The sequence below is a fragment of the Rhinopithecus roxellana genome, chromosome 11, assembly GCF_007565055.1.
Source record: "Rhinopithecus roxellana isolate Shanxi Qingling chromosome 11, ASM756505v1, whole genome shotgun sequence".
Taxonomy (NCBI): domain Eukaryota; kingdom Metazoa; phylum Chordata; class Mammalia; order Primates; family Cercopithecidae; genus Rhinopithecus; species Rhinopithecus roxellana.
In genome coordinates this window covers 1,460,657-1,484,923 of record NC_044559.1, presented here as the reverse complement: position 1 = coordinate 1,484,923, position 24,267 = coordinate 1,460,657, and the positions used below count along the sequence as shown (strand labels likewise).

The 24,267-nt window shown below is 40.0% G+C and overlaps 1 protein-coding gene across 8 annotated transcripts in view; it reads left to right on the top strand.

Annotated features, from left to right (window-relative positions):
* MARCHF8 (membrane associated ring-CH-type finger 8) overlaps positions 1–24,267 on the top strand; it is a 150,023-nt gene that overhangs the window by 89,472 nt on the left and 36,284 nt on the right. For all 8 annotated transcript variants that reach the window (XM_030940057.1, XM_030940059.1, XM_010383400.2 and 5 more), the window contains one exon: positions 14,382–14,432. In XM_030940057.1, the coding sequence (XP_030795917.1) occupies positions 14,382–14,432 (51 nt within the window). The remainder of the gene's footprint in view (positions 1–14,381; positions 14,433–24,267) is intronic.

Here is a 24,267-nt window from a genome sequence, read left to right as displayed (position 1 = left end):
TTGAAGTCAGGTAGTGTGACGCCCCCAGCTTTGTCCTTTTGACTTAGGATTGTCTTGGCAAGGCGGGCTCTTTTTTGGTTCCATATGAACTTTAAAGCAGTTTTTTCCAATTCTGTGAAGAAACTCATTGGTAGCTTGATGGGGATGGCAGACATTTCTCAAGAGAAGACATTCATACAGCCAACAGACACATGAAAAAATGCTCATCATCACTCGCCATCAGAGAAATGCAAATCAAAACCACAATGAGATACCATCTCATACCAGTTAGAATGGCAATCATTAAAAAGTCAGGAAATAACAGGTGTTGGAGAGGATGTGGAGAAATAGGAACACTTTTACACTGTTGGTGGGATTGTAAACTAGTTCAACCATTATGGAAAACAGTATGGCAATTCCTCAAGGATCTAGAACTAGTTGTACCATATGACCCAGCCATCCCACTACTGGGTATATACCCAAAGGATTATAAATCATGCTGCTATAAAGACACATGCATACGTATGTTTATTGCAGCACTATTCACAATAGCAAAGACTTGGAATCAACCCAAATGTCCATCTGTGACAGACTGGATTAAGAAAATGTGGCACATATACACCATGGAATACTATGCAGCCATTAAAAAGGATGAGTTTGTGTCCTTTGTAGGGACATGGATGCAGCTGGAAACCATCATTCTTAGCAAACTATCACAAGAACAGAAAACCAAACACCGCATGTTCTCACTCATAGGTGGGAACTGAACAATGAGATCACTTGGACTCGGGAAGGGGAACATCACACACCAGGGCGTATCATGGGGAGGGGGGAGGGGCGAGGGATTGCATTGGGAGTTATACCTGATATAAATGATGAATTGATGGGTGCTGACGAGTTGATGGGTGCAACACACCAACATGGCACAAGTATACATATGTAACAAACCTGCACGTTATGCACATGTACCCTAGAACTTAAAGTATAATAAAAAAAAGAATAAAAAAACAAAACGATGTTACTTCTGACTACTGACCTTGAGGGTTTCCTGATGAGCAAGACACAGTCATTTGAATCATTGTTCCTCTGTAAGTAATGTATCCTTTTTCTCTCTCTACTTTCCAGATTTCTTCTTGTCTTCATTAATTTGACTATGGTATGCCTGGGCACAGGTTTCTTGTAGTTCATTCAGTTTTTTGAATGCATAGGTTTATGTCCTTCTCCAAACTTGGGAAAATTTTAACAAGTATTTCTTCAAATATTTGCCAGCACCGTACTTTCTCCTTTGTTGTTTGAAATAATTTGTAGCCATTTGGGATTGGCTTTTAAAATTAAGTGTAATTCTCTGGAGATTTCTTCCGGATTTGTGTTTATATCAATAGTTTGTTCCTTTTTACTGCTGGAGTAGTTTTCCATGGTATGCATGGACCACAGTTTTCTAACCGTTTACCTGTTGAAGGACATTTGTTTGAACAAAGCTGCTATAGACACCTATAAGTTTTTATGTGAACATAAATTTATGTTTTCATTTCTCCAAGGTAAATCTTCGGGAGAGCAATAGCTATTTCATGTTTAATGTTTAAAGAAACTTCCAAATTTTTTTCCAGGGTGGTAACTGTCTTTTTGTTTTCCTGCAAGCAATATATAAGTGATCTAGTTTCTCTGTATCCTCATCAACATTTGGTGATGTCATTATTTAAAAAAAAAATTTAGCCGTTCTGATGGGTGTGTAGTAATATCTCATTGTGATTTTAATTCCATTTATCTAATGGCCAATGATGTTGAATATCTTCTCATGTGCTTATTTGCCATCTGAGTATCGTGTTCATTAAAATGTCCCTTATATCTTTTGCCTATTTTCTAATTGGATTTTTTTAAATGTTCAGGTCTAAGAATTCTTTCTGTATTCTAAATACTAGTCCTTAATTGGATATTCATTTGCAAATATTTTCTCCCAGGCTATAGCTTTTATTTTCAGCCTCTTAACAGGGTCTTTCATGGAGCAAACGTTTCTGATTTTGATGAAGTTTAATTGGTCAGTTTCTTAAATGGTTGCTGCTTTGGGTGTCTAGTGTAAGAACTCTTTGCCCAGCCTTAAATCTTGAAGATTTTCTCCTATTTTAAAAATGTTTTATGATTTTAGATTATACATTAAGTCCCTTAACTATTTTGAGTTAATTTTTATATAAGTTTGAGATTCAAGTCAAAGTTTATTGCTTTGTTCCAGGATCATTTGTTGAAAATCCTCTTTCCTCTATTGAATTGCTTTCTTAAGAATCAGTTGGGCATGTTGTATGGGTTGATTTCTGGATTCTCTATCCTGTTCCATTGATGGTTATGTCTGGTTCTTCACTAGTACCACACAGTAGTGATTACTCTGGCTATATATTAGTTCTTGAAATTGGATGGATGGATTTCTCCCAGTTTTTTATTCTTTTAGGATTCTTTAGGATTGTTTTAAGTATTCTAGTTCCTTTGCCTATCCATATAAATCTTAGAATAACCTGTCTATATCTAAAAAAAAAAAAAAAAACTTGCTAGAATTTTGATAGGAATTGTGTTTAAGCTGTTTATCAGTTTGGGGAAGAGTTGTCAGCTTTCATTATGTTGAATTTTTCATTCCAGGAACAGTATGTCTTTTTATATGTTGAGGTCATTTTTGATCAATTTTTTTTGCAGTGTCAGCAGTCAGATTCATGTTTTGCTTGATGTGCACCTAAATACTTCAGGTTTTTAGAGTGGCTGTACAATAGTAATTGTGAGTTCTTTTGTTCATTACTATGTGTGTGTGTGTCATATATGTATGTATGCACACATATATATATAGCAATACAGCTAATTTTCGTATGTCTATTTTGTATCCTCTGACTTTGCTGGACTCATTCTAGGACTCTGTTGTTGCTCTTTATTGTTGATTCCTTAGGATTTTCTACATAAGCATTCATGTCATTTGCAGATAGAGATTTTTATGTCTTTCATTCTGATATATATGCCTTTTATTTCCTTTATTTTCCTATTGTGGTGGCTAGAACTTTTGGCACTATAATAAATAAGAATAGTAGAAAACATTCAAGAAACTGGGAATAGAGGGAAACTACCTCAACATAATAAAGGCCATATATGAAAAGTCTGCAGCTGACATTATAGTCATTGGCAAAAATCTGAAAAATTTTCCTTTAAGATCAGGATCAAGATAAGGTTGCCTGGTTTTGCCACAGCTGTTCAACACATTACTGGAAATCCTAGCCAGAGCAATTAGGCAAGGAAAAGAGGTAAAAAGCATCAAAATTGGAAAGAAGTAAAATTATCTCTCTTTACCTATGACACAATTTTTTATATAGAAAACCCTAAAGATTCCATGCAAAACAAAAAACCAGACTAAATGAATTCAGCAAAGTTTCAAGTTATAAAATCAACACACACACAAATCAGCTGTGTTTTTATATACTAATAATGAGCAATCCAAAAAGGATATTGAGAAAGCAGTCCTATTTACAATGGCATCAAAATGCATAAAATATTTAGGAATAAACTTAACCAAAGTGGTAAAGACTTATACACAGAAAACTACAAATACTGATGAAAGAAATTAAAGAAGACATAAAATAAATGGGAAGACATCCTGTGTTTATTGGAAAACTTAATATTGTTAAAATGACAGTACTGCCCAAATCAATCTGTATATTCAGTATAATCCTTATCAAAATCTCAGTGAATTTTGTTTTACGGAAATAGAAAAATCTGTCGTATTAATTTATATGGAATCACAAGGGATCCTGAATAGCCAAAACAATCTTGAACAAAAAGAACAAAGTGATGGTTTGATGCTTCCTGACTTCAAAACTTACTACAAAGCTACAGTAAACAAGTTAGTGTGGTACTGGCATAAGATAGACATAGAAACCAATGGAATAGAATAGAGAGCCCCAGAAATAAAGCCTCACATATTTGACCAAATGATTTCCCACAGTGGCGCCAAGACTAGTCAGTGAGGAAAGGGCAATCTTTTCAACAAATGATATTGGTGGGGGATGGCAGGGGTCTGGATATTAAGATGCAAAAGAATACAATTGGACCCTTACTTTACACCATGTAGAAAGATGAACTCAAAATGGATCTAAGACTTAAAACTATAAAATTCTTAAAAGAAAACATAGGAAAGGAAGCTTCTTGATGTTGGATTTGGCACAAATTTATTGGATAGGACACCCAAAAGCGAAGGCAACAGAAGTGAAAAATAGAGAAATTAGACTACATCAAAATTTAAAACTTTTGGGCATCAAAGGATACGGTAGACAGGGTGGAAAGGCCACTTAGGGAATGGGAGATGATATTTACAAATCATGTATCTGATAAAAGGATAATATCTAGACTATATAAAGAACTTCTACATCTCAACAACAACAAATAATCTGATTCTAAAATGCTTGAATAGACACTTTTCCAAAGAAAATATACAGATGACTGGTAGGCATATGAAAAGATAGTCAACATCACTGATAATTAGGGAAATACACATCAAAACCACAGTGAGATATCACTTTACAACCCTCAAGGATGGCTGTTATATATATTTTAAAAATGTGTTGAGGATCTGATCAAAGTGGAACCTGATTGTGCTCTGCTCATAGGAATGTAAAATAGTGCAACCACAATGGAAAACAGTATGAGAGTTCCTCAAAAAGTAAAAGATAATTATTACTGTATGACCCAGCAGTTCCACTTCTGGGTATATACCCAGAAGAATTGAAAGCCAGGTCTCAAAGAGATATTTGTATACCTGTGTTCATAGCAACATTATTTACAGTGCCAAAGGCTGGAAGCAATACAAGTGTCCATCAGAGGTTGAATTAATAATTAAAATATGGTACATTTATTGCATATAGTTTCATATTTGTCTTAAAAAGAAATGGATTCTGGCCAGGCACAGTGGCTGACGCCTGTTGTCCTAGCACTTTGGGAGGCCGAGGAGGGAGGATCGCCTGAAGTGAGGAGTTTGAAACCAGCCTGGCCAACATGGTGAAATGCCATCTCTACTAAAAATGCAAAAATTATCTAGAGTAGTCAGAATCATAGAAACAAAGTAAAAATTTTTAAAAATATTTTGGGGGTAGGAAGATATAGGGAATTGTTTAATGTGTATAGAGTTTCAGTTTTTGAAAGATAAAAAAGTTCTGTAGATTGTGCAACAATGTGAATATACTTAGTACTGAACTGTACACTTAAAATGGTTAAGATGGTGAATTTTGTATTATGCATACTTAATATGATGGTGTATTTACATTATGTGTATTTTGCCACAATTAAAATTTTAAAAAGAAATGGTGAAAGCAGATATAATTGCTGTTATAATTTAGGGAGTAAGCATTCAATCTTTCACTTTAGGTATAATGTTACCTGTAGTTTTTTTAGTAGATGTTTGTATTAGTCTGTTCAGGCTGCTATAACAAAATACCACAGGCTGGGTGGCTTAAATAACAGAAATTTAATTTTTCACATTTTTGGAGACAAGAAGTCCAAAATCACGTTGCCAGAAAATTTGGTTTCTGGTAAGCCTTTCTTTCTGACTTACATATGACTGCATTTTCTCTGTACCTTACTTTAACCTTGTCATTTACAGCTGTAAATATCCCCCTAAGCACTATTTTAGTTGCATTGTGTAAGTGTGGTATTTTGTGACTTCATTTTTATTAATCTCAAATAAATTTCCTAGTTTTGTTTTGGTGAGTTCTTTTTTGACCTACCAGTTATTTCAGATTTCGTTGTTTGATTTCCACATTTGTGAATTTGGTAGTTTCTCTCTACTGTTGATAAACAATAACATTTAACTCTAAAGTTTAACTCTGTTGTAGCCAGAATCATACTTTATATGATTTGAGTCCTGTTACATTTACTGATGTTTGTTTTGTGGACTACTGTATAGTCTGTCATGGAGACTGTTCCATGTGCACTTGAGAAGAATGTATATTCTGTTGTCGGGTTTTGTATTCTATGGATGTCTGTTAGGTCAAGTTGGTTTAGTGCTGTTCAAGTCTTTTACATAGCTCGGCTGTTCATTGTTGAAAGTAGTATTTTGAAGTCTGCAAGTATTCATCTGTTTTTCACTCAGCTCTGTCAGTTCTTGCTTTGTGGTTTTCATGTTAGGTGCTTATATATTTATAAATATTATACCTTCATGATGGTTGACCTTATCATAGTAAAAGTCCCTCTTTAGCTCTAGTAAAATTTTCCTAAGTCTTTTTTATCTGATATTAATATAATGACTACCCATTTTTATGGTGGTTGTTTTTGTGCTATGTGTTTTTTTTGCTGCTTTTACTGTAATCCTGCTTATAATTTTGAGTCTTAATTGTGTCTCCTGAACCTAGAATACAACTGGATTTTGTGTTTTTGTACATCCTGACAACCTTCCTGTTGATTGGTTAATCCATTTGCAGTTCATGCTATTATTGTTATGGTTTGATTTGTTTGCCATTTTACTTTTTGTTTTCTATGTGTCTTTTGTTCCTTTTTCCTTTATTACTTTCTTTTGCATTATTTTGTATTGTAATATTTTAATTCCTTAAATGATTTTTAAAAAATTATTTCTAATGCTATTTAAAAGTTATTTTCTTAATGGTTGTTTGAGGGTTTATAATATACATATATTTTTCTAACAAACTCTTCTTCAGATTCATATTGATTTAATTCCTGTAAGACATAAAATGATTCCTCCTATGTACCTCTGTTTCTTTGCTAATAATTGTTTATACATATCTTTATATGTTACAAATCCAACAATACATTGTAGCAGTTATTTATATAACTGTTTTTCAAATACATAAAGGAAAGGAGAGCGTTATATGTTTATACAGTTTGTTATTTTAAACTTAGCACTCCTTATTATCTTCATTTGTTTCAGTGTATTTGAGTTTCCATGTGATGTCGTTTCCTTATGCCAAGCTTTCCTAGTAAAAGTCTCTCTTTATCTCTGGTAAAATTTTCTGAATTCTGTTTTGTCTGATATTAGTATAATGATGACAGCTTTGTACCCACCTATCTCTTATTTTTAAATACATTACATTTCTTTATGTTATAGGTTTAACAGTACAATTATATACATAGTTTTTATATAATTGCTTTTGAAATATTTAAGAAAGGAATATATGTATGCATTTATTTTGTCTTTTGTCTTTTGTAGTTACTTTTGTAGTTGCTTTTGACTACTGTTTGGCAGTACATGCTTTCAACTCAAAGAACTTCCTTTGGTATTTTTTTTCAGGTGCATCCACTTGCAATGAATTCTCTGAGTTTCTGTTTATGAATGTATTTTTCATCTTCATTTTTGAAGATAGTTTTGCTGAATATAATTACCTTGGTTCACTTTTTTTTCTTTCAGTTCTTTTTTTTTTTTTTTTGACATGGAGTCTCGCTCTGTCGCCCAGGCTGGAGTGCAGTGGCGCGATTTCGACTCGCTGCAAGCTCCGCCTCCCGGGTTCAAGCCATTCTCCTGCCTCAGCCTCCCGAGTAGCTGGGACTACAGACACTCACCACCACACCCAGCTAATTTTTTTTGTATTTTTAGTAGAGATGGAGTTTCTCCGTGTTAGCCAGGATGGTCTCGATCTGACTTCGTGATCCACCGCCTCAGCCTCCCAAAGTGCTGGGATTACAGGCGTGAGCCACCGCGCCCAGCCTTTCTTTCAGTTTTTTATGTTCTTCCACTGTCTCTGGCCTCCCTGGTTTCTGAGGATAAGTCAGCTGTTAATCTTTTTGTGGTTCCCATGTACCATGGAGAATACGATGTGTTATTTATTTCCTGCTGCTTTTGGTTTTTCTTTTCTCCCCTCACCTCTCCTCTCTCCCTAGCACCCTCTCACCTCTCACTCTCCCCTCTCCTCTCTCCCCTCTCCTCTCTCCCCTCTCGTCTCCTTTCTTCTCTTTTGTTTTATTCTCTTTTCTCTTTTTTTTCCCTTTCCTTTCTCCTCTCCTCTCCTCATTCTTCTCTTTTGTTTTTTTCTCTCTTTTTCTATGAATCCATCTTCTCAGCCCTCCCTCCCCCTCATTCCCCCCCTCTCCTCCCCTCTTCCCCTCCCTTCCCTTCCCTCTTCCCTCCCCTCCCCTCTTCCCCTCCCCTCCTCCCCCCCTCCCCTCCCCACTTCCTGCCTGCCTCCCCTCTCCTCCCCTCCCCTCCCTTCCTAACAAATCAAGAGATAAGAAAGCTTGTGATAATGTTTGTGCAAATGGGAGTGTCTTTTCTTCTTCTTCATGGCCATAAAAGTCCTCCTGGACAGGGGAATTATGGTAGATTTACTCTCGATCTCCTTCCTGGGAGTAAACTCTTGAAGAGGGATTTTGTGGCAGCCTCATTTGTCACAGTTTCTGCTTTTAATCATAGAAGTATGGAGAAGGCTTCTTCCTGCATTCATTGAATATCAGATGTCTTCAGCTTCAAATCATGATTATATCAACTGAGTTTTGAATGGGTCCTCACAAAAGCAACAGATCAGAAGAGATTCAATACAAAAACAGATGCAGGAATCTAGCTGTCTTCTATTAAACAATGCGATTTACAGAAATGTAAAAGAGTACCACTCTGCTCACTAATTTTTGTTTTTTTTTTGAGAAAATAGTTAACTTCATTGAAATGTTACTTATATTTACTGGGTTTATTGCTAATGCTAAATGAATTAAGAGATATATTTTTTACACTGTTAATTTTAATTTCTAATATGACAATATCCATAGATAAAACCCTACATAATCCAAAGGTTTTGGGAGTCCTGAATTTTTTTTTTTGAGATGGAGTTTTGTTCTTGTTGCCCAGGCTGGAGTGCAGTGGCGTGATCTCGGCTCACTGCAACCTCCGCCTTTCAGGTTCAAGTGATTCTCCTGCCTCAGCCTCCCAAGTTGCTGGCATTACAGGCATACACCACCACACCCAGCTAATTTTTGTATTTCTAGTAGAGATGGTGTTTCACCATGTTGGCCAGGCTGGTCTCGGACTCCTGACCTCAGGTGGTCCTCCCACCTCGGCCTCCCAAGTGCTGGGATTACAGGTGTAAGTCATCATGGCTGGCCCTTAATCATTTTTTACAAGGTAAAGGGGACCTGAGACCAAAAGTTTTCAGACTTCTAGTAATTTCTTCATAGTCCCAAAGTGAATTGCTTTACTTCCTGGTATTACATCTATTTTCCAGGCTGGTTGAGGGAGGAGGAATTCCAGAGAAATGGGCAATGGCAATATCAGGAAAGCAAAATGTTTTCCCAGAAAATCTTTAGTTAATTTCTTTCAAAAGAACTTTTTGTATATTTAATATTTTTCCTTAACTGCAAAGTAGTGTGGGAAAATGAGAACTTCTAACTGAGTTTGTTGCTGCTCAGGACAAAGTCAGGGTTCTTTTGGTGGGGACAAAGGGAGATGGGTATTGAGTATGCAGTTAGCAGTGTTCATTGCCCACATATTTTGTTTGTTTTTTAAGGACCAGTCCTGGTCAGAGTTTCAGGAAAACCCCACATAATGAAGTCCTATTGTTTGACTCTTTCATACAGAATCCCAAAAAGTTGCTTAGGCATCTCACCTCATTGTCTTCTTGATAATTATTGGTTTCTACTTTCCAGGGTGTATTTGGTTTATGTGAGTTTTATGCCTTGACTCTATCCACAAGTACATTCTGTTGGAGCCACATATGGACTTGCAAAACATCATTGACAGCACTGATTAAATTGTAAAGTGTGCCTTATTCTTCAGCATAGCTTCTCTTTGTGATCTGGTAACTTCTTACATTAAGAAAACTTTGTTTTCTCACACCCTCAGACTCAGTCTTTCCCAATCTGTATCGCTGTGTTGCCTGATTGATTTATTTCTTCTAACTCTATTGTGGGCTCATAGCCATCTTTTACATAGGAATTTACTTTTAAAATAGTCATGATTTGCTTTTTAAAACGTGAGTCATAAATTGGATGTAGTAGTATGCCTGTAGTCTCAGCTACTTGGTAGGTTGAGATGGGAGGATCACTTGAGCCCAGGAATTAGAGACTGTAGTATGACATGATGGTACCCATGAATAGCCACTGCCCTCCAGCCTGGACAACATGGAGAAACCTTGTCTTAAAAACAAACAAACGAAACTCATAGCCTTTATTGATTTTTCTGGTTCAGGATTTGGAATAAAAACTTGCACCCCAAACTGTGGTCTGGGGACAGCAGCATGGGAGTCACCTGGGAGCTTTTTGGAAATGCAGAAATCTCAATCCACCCTAGATCTAACAAACCACAATCTACATTTATCAGATCCCTAAATGATTAAGTGTCCAGAGTTGGAGAAGCACTGGCTAAGGAGAAAACAGATGAAATCTAGAGGGCATGGGGCTGTGTTCTGAGGAGCTCTCATGTTTAATGTAGATGTAAAGAGCCCACCACAGGGATGTGGAGATGAAAGCCAGGGAAGTGTGTGACATCTCCTAGTACCTTTTCTTTGGAAGGAAGGAAGGTTCAGTGAGGCTTCCATCTCTCCTGGGGTCACAAGATGGTGGTATCCAGTAAGCAGTGACTGAATGTGTTAAAGAGCTGTAAATAATTTGCCAGGATTTTTATTACTTGGGCATTGAAGCTTAGTTTGGGCTTGAACTGGAACTTTTTTCTCTTTGGTATGTCTAATTCCACTTCTTTACATCATTGCTTGGCAAACTTTACTTCTCATTCAGAACCAAGATACCATTCTGACTATAGGGCAGAGTGGTGTCATACTTGTATGTGCTTCTTTTATGTCGTTCCTAAGCTCTTCCCTAGTTGGACGTTTCTCACCAAAACACTTTTTCAGAGGAGTTCAGTGGTAATACACATTGAGCATCCCTAATCCAAAAACTCGAAATCCAGCATACTTCAAAATCTGAAACTTTGGAATGCCAGCATGACACTCAAAGTAAATGCTCATTGTCACCTTTCAGATTTTGAATTCTCGGATTTGGGATGCTCCACCAGTAAGTATAATGCAAATATTCCAAAGTTCAAAAAACTCAGAAATATGAAACACTTCTGGTTCCAAGCATTTCACATAAGGGATTCTCAATATTATCATTGGCACATGGTTAGGAGTGAGATTTTTGTCCATATTCTGTGCCTGACACAGTTTGTTTGCATATAGTAGTTGCATAGTAAATAAGTGTGGAAAGAATGACTGATTTGAATGAGTCTTGGGATTTGCTTTCTGGAAAATATCTCTGTTGTCCTGAACTATATATTTTAAGTCCAAATAAATGGACATTTAAAGAGCAATGTTTAGGCTGGGTGCAGTGGCTCACGCCTGTAATCCCAGCACTTTGGGAGGCCGAGGCGGGCGAATCACGAGGTCAGGAGATCGAGACCATCCTGGCTACCACGGTGAAACCCCGTCTCTACTAACAATACAAGAAATTAGCTGCGCGTGGTTGCGGGCGCCTGTAGTCCCAGCTACTTGGGAGGCTGAGGCAGGAGAACAGCGTGAACCCAAGAGGCGGAGCATGCAGTGAGCCGGTATCGCACCACTGTACTCCAGCCTGGGCAACAGAGTGAGACTCTGTCTCAAAAAAAAAAAAAAGCAGTGTTTATTGTGGGAAAATAAAAGATGATCTGCTGGAACTGAACTGTTGAGATCCTACCAAGTAGTGGATCTTGTCAAATATTGACAGGTTTCAGGCTTTACAACATCTGTGTTTTCTGGGGCTTGTTACTTATTTGGTTTTACCAATGTAAAATATGAATTGTTCTAACAAGAAAACAAAATAAAAGCTTGCATTATCAAATTTATTTCTTAAAGGGTAAGGAACAGCTTTAGCTCTCAATCTGGATTTATAATGTTGACTTAGCAGGTAGGTCTCCCCCACCCAAATATCCATTCTCTGTTGAATAATTAATGTCAAAAAGGTCTGAGGATATGATTTATCGCTTCTCTTAGTATTTCTCTGTAGATTTCCAGATGGTGTCAAACCAGCCATTCCTTGTGAGATAGTAAGTAATGTGGCAGTGGTTATAATTGGCTTTCTGTATAGATAATCCAAGGCCTATGGTATCTTTGTTTTAACTTAGTAGACTACACTAAAAGTTAATAGTAGGTCACCAGTAGCTTGGCCTTAAACTTGAGACTCACAGCAGTGCCCTGTGTTTACCTATAAGTACATTCTTGACTACTGAATGAAACTCAGATTACTTGTTCTCTGGACAGGGGGCTTTCATTCCCTGTGAATAACATGATTGAATTAAATTGCTAGTTAAACTTGGTCCTTTTTTTTTCTCTTTTTTGAGAAGGAGTCTCGCTCTGTTGCCCAGGCTGGAGTGCAGTACAGTGGCGCTATCTCAGCTCACTGCAACCTCCGCCTCCCAGTTTCAGGCGATTCTCCTGTCTCAGCCTCCTAAGTAGCTGGGATTATAGGTGCGTGCCACCATGTCTGGCTAATTTTTGTATTTTTAGTAGAGACGGGGTTTCACCATGTTGGTCAGGCTGGTCTCGAACTCCTGACCTCGGGCAGTCTGCCCGCCTCGGCCTCCCAGAGTGAAACTTGGTCTTTTAGAAGCATTCTTTGGTGACATTCTCCCAACACCAATTTGAGCATACTTTATAATTTACTAATTGACTGCCTTAAGATGAAGAAACAGGTCAAGTATGGTGGCTCACGCCTATAATTCTAGTCCTTTGAGAAGCTCAGATGGGAGAATTACTTGAGGCCAGGAGTTCAAGACCAGCCTGGGCAGCATAGCGAGACCCTGTCTCTACAAAAAATACTTAGACATGGTAGCACATACCTGTAGTCCTAGCTACTCAGGAGGCTGAGGCGGGAGGATCACTTGAGCCCAGGAGGTTGAGGCTTCAGTGAGCCATGATTGTGATTGTGCCACTACACTCTAGCCTGGGCGACAGAGTGATCCCTGTCTCTACACAAAATATTTAGTCAGGCGGGATACTAAAATACTAAAAAATATTTAATAGTCCCAGTTCCTCGGGAGGCTGAGGCAGGAGGATCACTTGAGCCCAAGAGGTCAAGGCTGCAGTGAACCATGGTCATACCACTGCACTCCCAGCTTAGGGAATAGAGTAAGGAAATACAAGTAAGATCTTCTCTTCTTTAGGCAGTAGTTTTTGTTACTCATTTGGGTTTAGAGCAAGAATGAGTAGATGCAGGAAAATGGCTTTATTTTTAAAAATCAGATTTATGTTTAGAATGTTCACTTTTTTTTTTTTAAAGAAAGTTGTAGGATGGAAGATGATCATCGTTGTTTGAGGGTTACCATAACAAAGTGCCATACAGAAGGTGGCTTAAACAACAGAAATTTATTTTCTTATAGTCTGGAGGTTGGAAGTCCAAGATCAAGGTGGCAGCAGGGCTGGTTTCTCCTTGGCTTGTAGATGACTGTCTTCTCCCTCTGTGTTCACATTGTCTTTTATCTGTGTGTGTCTGTGTCATAATCTCCTCTTCTTACAAGGACACCAGTCCTATTGGATTAGAGTCCACTAGGATTAGAATCACCTCCTGAGTAGCTGGGACTACTATTGATGTCATGTAAACTTAATTACATCTTTAAAGGCCCTATTCCAAATAATTATGTTCTGAGGAACAAGTTTAGGACATCAACATCTAAATTTTCACAGAAGGGAGGGGAATACACAGTGTAGCCTATGATAGTTGTGTATCAGGGAGGTCAACCTAAAGGTAAAAAGGCCAGGTGGGACGTTATTCTTCAAGAATTCTAGCTGAGAAATGAAGAGAATCTAAACTAAAGCATTGACAATAAAAATGAAAATGAGTTGTGATTGAGAGGAGGAAGAATTTGATACAAGACTATGTGACTGAATGTGGAGGGGCATGAGAGGAAGGAGGCTAGCGTGGCTCCCAGATTTCCCTGCTCCAGGAGGAGAAACTGAGTTGAAGGAGATGTGAGCTGTGTGATGTCCCTATTGAGTATTCAGCACTTTGTTAGCCAGGCACCCCAGGGCTGTTCAGCTGTCCCACTTTTTTCGCTCTTTCACAGTGGCTCCTCATAATGTGGACTGTGTCACATACAACTGAGCATGCAGCCTCTCCACTTGACATGTGTCTTAAGACACTTATCACCATCTGAACCTCAACATGAAGTGTGACTTAAGACACTTAATACTATCTTATTTTGACAGCGAATTCTAAACTCTTATTTTTTCCTGATAATACAAAAATTTAAATCTTTTAAATAAAAAGTTAAATCCTTTAGGACAGGGACTATTGTTTTATTCATTTTGCCCAAATGTGCAATATTTACTGCCTGGCTACATAGATCTAGTATATAGTAGGTTGTGCTTTGCAAATTCTAGTTCAGGGAATGATTTGTCAGTAGGGTTGTTATGATCAATTACTTATTCTTTGCATATTTTAATCAAAGATTGATAATTAAAACCTGTTTGATTTTCTTGCAGAATGAGAAGACTTTGGGACATTCCATGAGTCATTCAAGCAACATTTCTAAGGTAGAGTGCCACTGAAAAATGTTATTTATTACCTTGAGGCTTTTGTGTTCTTACGCCTTACATGTTCATACTCTTTTTTTTGAAAAGACATCAGAGTTCTCAATACATTTCTATAATCTGTTCTGGGACCATAAGAGGTATGTGGCAGTTATGTTTTTCTGGTAAGGCAATTTTGAGTGTGTGTAGGGGGAAGTGATTTCTAGGAGAAAATTCCATTTTTTCCAGAAAACCATTTTTAAGGCAGAAGAAATCTCAGGCACAGGAGAGTCTGTTGCCACAATTAGGAATGCATTTGACTGAAGGTAACAAAAAGCTAAATATGGTGACTTAAATAATTATGGATTTATGTGGTTCTGTTGACAAGGTGTCTGGAGGTGGGTGGTCCAGGGCTGACTTGCTCACAGATTGTAGTGTACCCAATTCTGTGGCTGTTCGGGGTACCACTGTGTAACCTGCATGGACCTAGGGGGACTGAACAAGGGGCAAATGCAGGAATAAAAGACAAGAGACAAAAGTTTTTATTTGGAAAAAGGGGTCGGGAGCACCTTGGCTCTAGTGGACAAGGGCCCTGAGCTTTACACAGCCCTCCGTATTTATTAGGCAAAACAGATAGTGAGAAGGGGGGTGGAAGAAGTGGTCAGCTGCTCAGTCTAGAGTAGGCTTGCAAGACTGCATTCCTCAAACAACAGGCTCTAGATGTCGCAGTAGCTAATCTCGACTCCAGGAAGTGATTGCCTCCACCAAACCTTCTGTCAACAGGAGCAGTCGGCAGGAGCAGTCGTGAGTTTGCTCATATCCTGCATTCATGATAAACGGTTTGCTCTTTGATCATATAGCCTCCAGTGGGATGCTGAGTTGGTCACGTCCCATGGGCCTTCGGCTCCCTGCAACAGATGTTGCCAGGGACTCAAGCTCTTTACTCTCTGTGCTACCTCCTACTTGACAGATGGTCTCACGATGAGAGCTGGACCTTCAGGCATTGTGGTTGTGGCCTTGGCAGGAATTAGAGGAATGATCAAGGATTAAGAGGTCTGTTAGCTGAGAGTCACCATTTTCAGCAGGAAGGCAAAAGTTTTCCCAGAAGTCCCACCTGGCCGCCTGAAATCTGCTTACATCTCCCTGGCCAGAACTGGATCACAGGCCACCTCTAGCTGGAAGGCAGCTAGGGAAAGGAGGGCTTGGGAAGTGAATCAGCCATCCAACAACATCTGCTCACCTGTAGTGTGGTCACTTTAGCCCACCAGCAGCACACTGGCTGCCAGGGTATGACCTAGGAACCAGCAGAGTGTATCTGATGCAGTGCGCTTGCTCCCAGGCAATGCTCCTCTCACAGCCCAGACATTGACTCTGGCCAACCCCTTTACCATACAGTTATGGCCATGAAAGTTCTTTGCAAGGGTGAACCTTTTCCCCATGTTTTTGGCATATGGCCAAACACAACATAGATTCAGCTGGGAGGATTTGAACAAGTGACAAAATCTGCTGTCTCAGGCCTCCTAGATACTCTGAAATCAACAGTTACATTATATGCCATTTTAATGTACTGACTACACATATGTTTTCATTCAGGTCACCTTATTTTTTAAAACTAAAAGTAAACTCTGGCAAACCTTCTTAAGACATTCATCTGTTCTTAGGCATATTTGTAATCTAATTATATTATTTTTCCACTTAATTTTGCATTAAAAATAGGAATACCTTTCACAAAATATTTTTTCCCATCCAACCTCCATTTCTTTTCTTTTGCTGTCCCTTTGGCCAGTAATGCTGCAGTGCTAGAACTATGCAGTGGTAAACCATTGCTGCCCATTTTTACACCTTCCAAAGGAGCTGATCAGTGTCTAAGCATGGAGAAAAGTGAGAAGGTGCAGCTGCAGATGGCCTGTTTGCTTAAGTTGAATTAAACGTGTTAAAAAACACTCAGTAGTACATGTTGCCTTGCCCTAGTAGCTAGTAGCCAAGGGCAGTTCTGAAGGAGGACATCTTATGCCTTAAATATGTACCTGTTCGTTCATGGATTTCAGTCACATTTTATTTAAAGGAAACTTCTTCCTATAGTTAAAAAAAAACCGTTTGCAAACCACCACCTTAAAAAGTCTAGAGGAAAGGCTATCATCTTGGCTTGGATTGTGGGTATTTTGAACTTTGTAAGGGTTTTGGAGTTAACATGGATGATGACTTACTAGCCATGTGATTTTGAAAAAGGACATCTCTGAACTTTAATTTAGTTACCAGTAAAAGTAGGGTAAGCCAGGCAGGGTGACTCACACCTGTAATCCCAGCACTTTGGGAGGCCGAGGTGGGCAGATCACCAGAGGTCAGGAGTTTGAGACCAGTCTGGCCAACATGACGAAACCCCATCTCTACTAAAAATACAAAAAATAGCCAGGCGTGTTAGTGCGCACCTGCAATCCCAGCTACTTGGGAGGCTGAGGCAGGAGAATCGCTTGAACCCAGGAGGCGGAGGTTGCAGTGAACTGAGATCATGCCATTGCACTCCAGCCTAGGCAACAAGAGCAAAACTCTGTCTCAAAAAAAAAAAAAAAAAAAAACAGAAAAAAAAGGTAGGGTAATAATATAACCTTCAGGGTTGTTCCGAGTCTTGGGATTAATGTTTGCATGGAGCCATGGGGCAGCTCACCTATTACACTGAGCCAGCAAACCTGACTCTTGTCAAACTTCATTGAATCCTGGTGATGTTAGGTTGATTGGGCCAGGATAGTGCATTTAATGGTAGCTTTATTATTTATTGCTGAACAATGGAGAACCATATGTTATTTTTTCCTTCTCGCATACTTTTTTTTTTTTTTTTTTTTTTAAAAAGACAGAGTCTCGCCGGGCGCGGTGGCTCAAGCCTGTAATCCCAGCACTTTGGGAGGCCGAGACGGGCGGATCATGAGGTCAGGAGATCGAGACCATACTGGCTAACATGGTGAAACCCCGTCTCTACTAAAAAATACAAAAAACTAGCCGGGCGAGGTGGTGGGCGCCTATAGTCCCAGCTACGTGGGAGGCTGAGGCAGGAGAATGGCGTGAACCCGGGAGGCGGAGCTTGCAGTGAGCTGAGATCCGGCCACTGCACCCCAGCCTGGGCGACAGAGCGAGACTCCGTCTCAAAAAAAAAAAAAAAAAAAAAAAAAAAAGAGTCTCACTCTGTCACCCAGGCTAGAGTGCCATGGCACAATCTTGGCTCACTGCAGCCTCCGCCTCCTGGATTTAAGCAATTCTCCTTCCTCAGCCTCCTGAATAGCTGGGATTACAGGTGCATGCCACCACACCTAGCTAATTTTTGTATTTTCAGTAGAGATGGGGTTTCACTATGTTGGTCAGGCTGGTCTCAAGCTCCTGACCTTGTGATCCACCCACCTTGGCCTCAAAGTGCTGAGATTACAGGTGGGCCACTGTGCCCAGCCCCTTCTTGCATACATTTTTACTGTGTGCTGTTTGTGAGTGGACACTTACTGTGTCCAATGAGTTCCGGGATGCTTACTAGGGTCATTGGAGAGAATCTGAGTGGAGTGAGCCTTTAGAACATTTAGAACATTTGATTACTCACAGAACTTCCTGGTTAACCTGTCAACATGAAATTCTCTTGCAAAGTGTACCCCTTTGTAATGAAGATAGTTAGCATGCTGTATAAGGTGGTTAGGCATGAACCAGTTCAGTGGGACTGAGGAAGGGAGGGCAGGCCCCCTGTGGAAGATAACTGTTTTTGAGAAGTCAGTTTTTTTTTTATTGGAGTATTTATTAAATGATCCTGCTGTTTGAACCCAGTTTTAGGCAGTGACATGTAAAATCGCATCTTCAGAATAGCAGACATACTCTTGAGATTAAAGGAGGCCACAATGTGGACATACTTTATGCTACCTGAAATCCCCGTTGTCGCTGTCAGGAGACTTTTTCTGCTGACTCTTTTTTTTTGAGACGGAGTCTCACTCTGTCGCCGGGGCTGGAGTGCAGTGGCCGGATCTCAGCTCACTGCAAGCTCCGCCTCCCGGGTTCACGCCATTCTCCTGCCTCAGCCTCCCGAGTAGCTGGGACTACAGGCGCCCGCCACCTCGCCCGGCTAGTTTTTTGTATTTTTTAGTAGAGACGGGGTTTCACCGTATTAGCCAGTATGGTCTCGATCTCCTGACCTCGTGATCCGCCCGTCTCGGCCTCCCAAAGTGCTGGGATTACAGGCTTGAGCCACCGCGCCCGGCCTCTGCTGACTCTTAGACCCCAGCTGTGGTCAGCATATTAGCCAGTCACTGCAGTCTGCTTTATGCTTCTGCAGTTCATCTCTTGCTGGCATAAATTTAGAGGCTGAAAAGAGGTAAAAAATAAACCTTTAATCCTGCCTCCTAAGTATTCCATCTAGATTTTATTACAGAGTGTCTCAGTGTGTATTGCAAGCATACTGACTTTAAAAACCAGGCTCCATTTTCAGAGAAGGAAGCAGGTAGGTTGGATGGGATGTTTATGAGGCTGCTGGGTCTGTGGTGGCTTGCCTCTCTTCAAAATGGGCAGCTGGATTTGATCCCCTTAAAGAGTTAATAAAAGAAGCATATTGGGATATTTAAGCAATTACAATGGCGAAGTCTTCACCCAATACTTATTTTGTATTGATAGTACAATGTTAATGGATATCATTTGTTGAGCCTCTGTTACCAAGGGATTTCATGAAATTTGTCACCTCCAATTAACGTCCTAAGGGGTCCAAAGACACCTTTTCCTTTTATTTTTCAAGATCTCACTTATCACTGCCTGGGTTTTCATGAATTTTTTTCTGTTGTGCCTTCACCCCGCATATAACCTCCACGAGTGTAGAGCCATGCTTTGTTTACCCCTAAATCTGCAGAGCCAGTGATGGAATGGAGCCCTGGAGGTTGTCAGTATATGTTGAGTGAATGTTTGCATGGTGTTCTGCTAGACACTTGATGCCCAGCCCATTGTTCATCCCTCTTCATCCCAGCCACTTCCCAGGCCCAGGCCTCCTAAACTCCTGCAGTAGCTTCTCAAGAATCTATCACAAACCGTCTAGCACCCAGCAGCCAGTAAATAGAATCCTAATGCTTCTGTTTTCAATTCTTCAGTGTTTCTGATTACACTACCTTTAGCTGTCAGATCTAAGGTGACCTGGGCCTGGCCACTTGGAACCTGATCCTGTGCAATATCCCCTTGGTCATGATGATCTAGGTATGGTGACTACCTTGACGATTTTCAAACAAGCCAAATTCCTACCTGCGTACCTTTGCACATGCTGTTCTGTCCGACAGGCGTCTCCCAATCTTATCCCTTTTTTGCATGAATGGCTAAAATTCCTAACTCATTTCTCCTTCAGTTCTTAGCTTCTTTAGAGGCGCTTACCCTTGACACCCTCCCCTTAATCTAAATTTTATCACCCATTTGGATTTTGTTATTCTTTTTCTTCATAGCACCTATCACAGTTTGTAATGATAGCAATGTGTAGAATATCTTGTATTTTTAGAAGCAGCAGAATGTCCTCCCTAGGAAAAAAATCTGTTTAATTGAGTGCTTGGAGAAGTTTGAGGCAGTTTGAGTCCCACAGGTGACATGCTTATACAAAGACGGACACTGGAATGCAGCCCCCATGAAACCCCCATGCATCTTGCCCAGGCCTTCACCTCACTGCAGTGTCCTTGACCTTGTGGGCCAGCTGAGCCGTTCTGGAGAATGTTCCCCAGATCCCCAGTCCACACTCAGTCCTCACTCTATGTACTTCCCTTGCTGCTGTTTGCTTAATCATTTTCTAAAGAACAGACTCAAATTTTTATATCATTGTGTAGTATCTGAGATCACATTTGATTGGTTTTCTTTTTTTAGTTTATTTGTACATATTTATGGGGTACCTCTGATATTTTGTTACATGCATAGACGATGTAATGATCAAGTCAGGGTATTTGGGGTGTCCCTCACTGTGAATATTTATAATGTTTATGTGTCAGGAAACATTTTAAACCTCTCCTAGTTATTTTGAAGTACATAATATATTGTTAACTGTAGTCACCCTACTCTGTTGTTATTGAGCTTTAGAACTTATTGTGACTATCTAACTGTATTTTTGTACCCATTAACCAACCTCTCTTTATCCCCCACTCCTCGCTCCATGCACACCCTTCCCAGCCTCTGGTACCTATAATTCTACTTTCTACCTCCATGAGATCACATTTTTTAGCTCCCACATGTGAGTGAGAACAGGTAATATTTGTCTTTCTGTGTCTGGCTTATTTCACTTAACATAATGACCTCCATCCATGTTGCTACAGATGACATGATTTCATTCTTTTTGTATGGCTGAATAGTATTTCATTGTGTATGTATGTCACAAATTCTTTACCTGTTTGTCCATTGATGGACACTTAAACTGATTCCATATCTTTTGCGAATAGTGCTACGATAAACATGGGAGTACAGATATCTGTTTGATAATACTAATTTATTTTCCGCTGGGGAAATACTCTGTTGTGAGATTGCTGTATTATATAATAGTTCTATTTTTAGTTTTTTGAAGAATTCCCATACTATTTTTCATACTGGCTGTACTAATTTACATTCCCACCAACAATACGTAAGAGTTTCCTTTTCTCTGCATCTTCACCAGCATCTGTTATTCCCTGATGATTAGTGATGCTGACCAGTTTTTCAGGCAGCTGTTGGTCATTTATATGTCTTTTTTTGAGAACTGTCTGGTTGTGTCCTTTGCCCAGTTTTTAATGGGATTGTTTGTGTTTTTAATGTTGTTTGAGTTTCTTACATATTCTGTATATTAGTCCCTTGTTCGATGGCTAGTTTGCACATATTTTCTCCCATTCAACAGGTTGTGTCTTCACTCTGTTGATTGTTTCCTATGCCGCGCAGAAGCTTTTCAGTTTAATAGAGTCCCTTTTGTCAGTTTTTGGTTTTGTTGCCTATGCTTTTGAGGTCTTAGCCATAAAATCATTGCCTAGATCAGTGTCTTGAAGTGTACTCCCAGTGTTTTCTTCTAATAGTTTTATAGTCTCAGGTCTTATGTTTGAGTGTTTAATCCATCTTGAGTTGATTTTTGTGTGTGATGAGAGAAAGGACTTCAGTTTCATTCATCTGCGTATGGATCTCTAATTTTCCCAGCACCGTTTATTGAGAGGGTGTCCTTTTCCTAATGCATGTTCTTGGTACCTTTGTTGAAAATCAGTTCTCAGTAAATACATGGATTTATTTCTGTGTTGTTGATTTTGTTCCATCGTTCTGTGTATCTGGGTTTTGTTGTTGTTGTTTGTTTGTTTTTTGAGACAGAGTCTTGCTCTGTCACCCAGGCTGACAAGAGCCACTATCTTGACAAGTGGCACTATCTTGGCTCACTGCACCCTCTGCCTCCTGGGTTCAAGCAGTTCTCCTTGCCTCAGCCCCCTGATTAGCTGGGATTACAGGTGCACACCACCAAGCCCGGCTAATTTTTGTATTTTTGGTAGAGATGGGGTTTCACCATGTTGGCCAGGCTGGTCTTGAACTCCTGGTATCAGGTGATCCACCTGCCTTGGCCTCCCAAAGTGCTGGGATTACAGGTGTGAGCCAGCACTCCTGGCCTGTATCTGTTTTTATAACAACACCATGATATTTTGGTTTCTATAGCCTTGTAATATCCTTTGAAGTCAGGCAGTATGATCCCTTCAGCTTTGTTTGTTTTTATTAGGATTGTTTTGGCTATTTGTGCTGTTTTTTGGTTCCATATGGTTTTAGGATGTTTTTTCTGTTTCTGTGTAAAATGACATTGACATTTTTATAGTGATTGCATTGAATCTGTAGATTGCTTTGAGTAGTATGGTCATTTTAATGACATTAATTCTTTTGATCTGTGGACATGGTATATCTTTCAATTTGTTCGTGTCCTCTTCAGCTTCTTTCGTCAGTGTTTTGTAGTTTTTCTTGCAAGGTCTTTGACCTCTTTGATTAAATTGATTTCTAGGTATTTTATTTTGTATAGCTATTTTAAATGGGACTGCCTTTTTTATTTCTTTCTCCACTAGTTCATTATTGGTATATAGAAACACTACTGATTTTTGTATGTTTATTTTTGTATCCTATAACTTTTCCGAATTTATCAGATCTAAATTTTCTAATGGAGCCTTTAGATTTTTCTAGGTATAAAATCATATCATCTGCAAAAAAGGACAAATTAACTTACTTTTTTCCAATTTGAATGCCTTTTATTTCTTTCTCTTGACTGATTGCTCTGACTGGGACTTCCAGTACTGTGTTGAACAGGAGTGGTGAAAGTGGGTGTATTAGTCTGTTTTCACGCTGCTGATAAACACATACCTGAGACTGGCTAATTTTTAAAGAAAAAGAGGTGTAATGGACTCACAGTTCCATGTAGCTAGGGAGGCCTCACAATCATGGCAGAAGGTGAAAGGCACGTCTTACATGGCAGCAGACAAGGGAGAAATGAGAACCAAGCGAAAGAGGTTTCCCCTTATAAAACCATCAGATGTCATGAGACTTATTCACTACCACAAGAACAGTATGGGGGAAACCACCCCCATGATTCAGTTATCCCCCACTGGGTCCCTCCCATGACACATGAGAATTATGGGAGCTACAATTCAAAATGAGATTTGGTGGGGACACAGCCAAACCATATCGTTCCGCCCTTGGCCTCTCCCAAATCTCATGTCCTCACATTTCAAAAGCACCCATGCCTTCCCAACAGTCCCCTAACGTCTTAACTCATTTCAGCATTAACTCAAAAGTCCACAGTCCAAAGTCTCATCTGAGACAAGGCAGCTCCCTTCCACCTGTGAGCCTGTAAAATCAAAACCAAGTTAGTTACTTTCTAGATAAAATGGGGGCACAGGCATTGGATAAATACACCCATTCCAAATGGGAGAAACTGGCCAAAACAAAGGGGCTAAAGGCCCCATGCAAGTCCAGAATCCAATGGGTCAGTCCATTCTTAAAGCTCCAAAATGATCTCCTTTGACTCCATGTCTCACATCCAGGTCGTGCTGATACTGCCTTTGGCAACTCTGTCCCTTTAGCTTTGCAGGGTATAGCCCCCCTCCTGGCTGCTTTCATAAGCTGGCATTGAGTGTCTGCAGCTTTTCCAGGTGCACAGTGCAAGCTGTGCACCTGGATATACCATTCTGGAGTCAGGGAGGATGGTGGCCCTCTTCTCACAGCTCCACTAGGCAGTGCCCCAGTGGGGACTGTGTGTGGGGGCTTGCAACCCACATTTCCCTTTCACACTGCCCTAGTAGAGGTTCTCCATGAGGGCTCCATCCTTGCAGCATACCAGTGCCTGGACATCCAGATATTTCCATACATTCTCTGAAATCTAGGCGGAAGTTCCCAAATCTCAGTTCTTGACATTTGTGTACCTGCAGGCTCAACACCACATGGAAGCTGCCAAGGCTTAGGGCTTGCACCCTCTGAAGCCATGGCCTGAACTATACCCTGGCTGCTTGTAACCTTTGGTTAGAGTGGCTGGGATGCAGGGCACTGAGTCTCTAGGCTGCACACAGCAAGGGGGGCCCTGGGCCCAGCCCTTGAAACCATTTTTTTTTCCTCCTAGGCCTCTGGGCCTGTGATGGGAGTGGCTGCCACACAGATCTCTGACATGCCCTTGAGACATTTTCCCCATTGAGTTGGTGATTAACATTTGGCTGTTCATTACTTATGCAAATTTCCACACCTGGCTTGAATTTCTCCTCAGAAAATGGGTTTTTCTTTTCTTTCTTTTTTTTGAGATGGAGTCTTGCTCTGTCGCCCAGGCAGGAGTGTAGTGGTGCGATCTCAGCTCACTGTAAGCTCTGCCTCCTGGATGGATTCACACCATTCTCCTGCCTCAGCCTCCTAA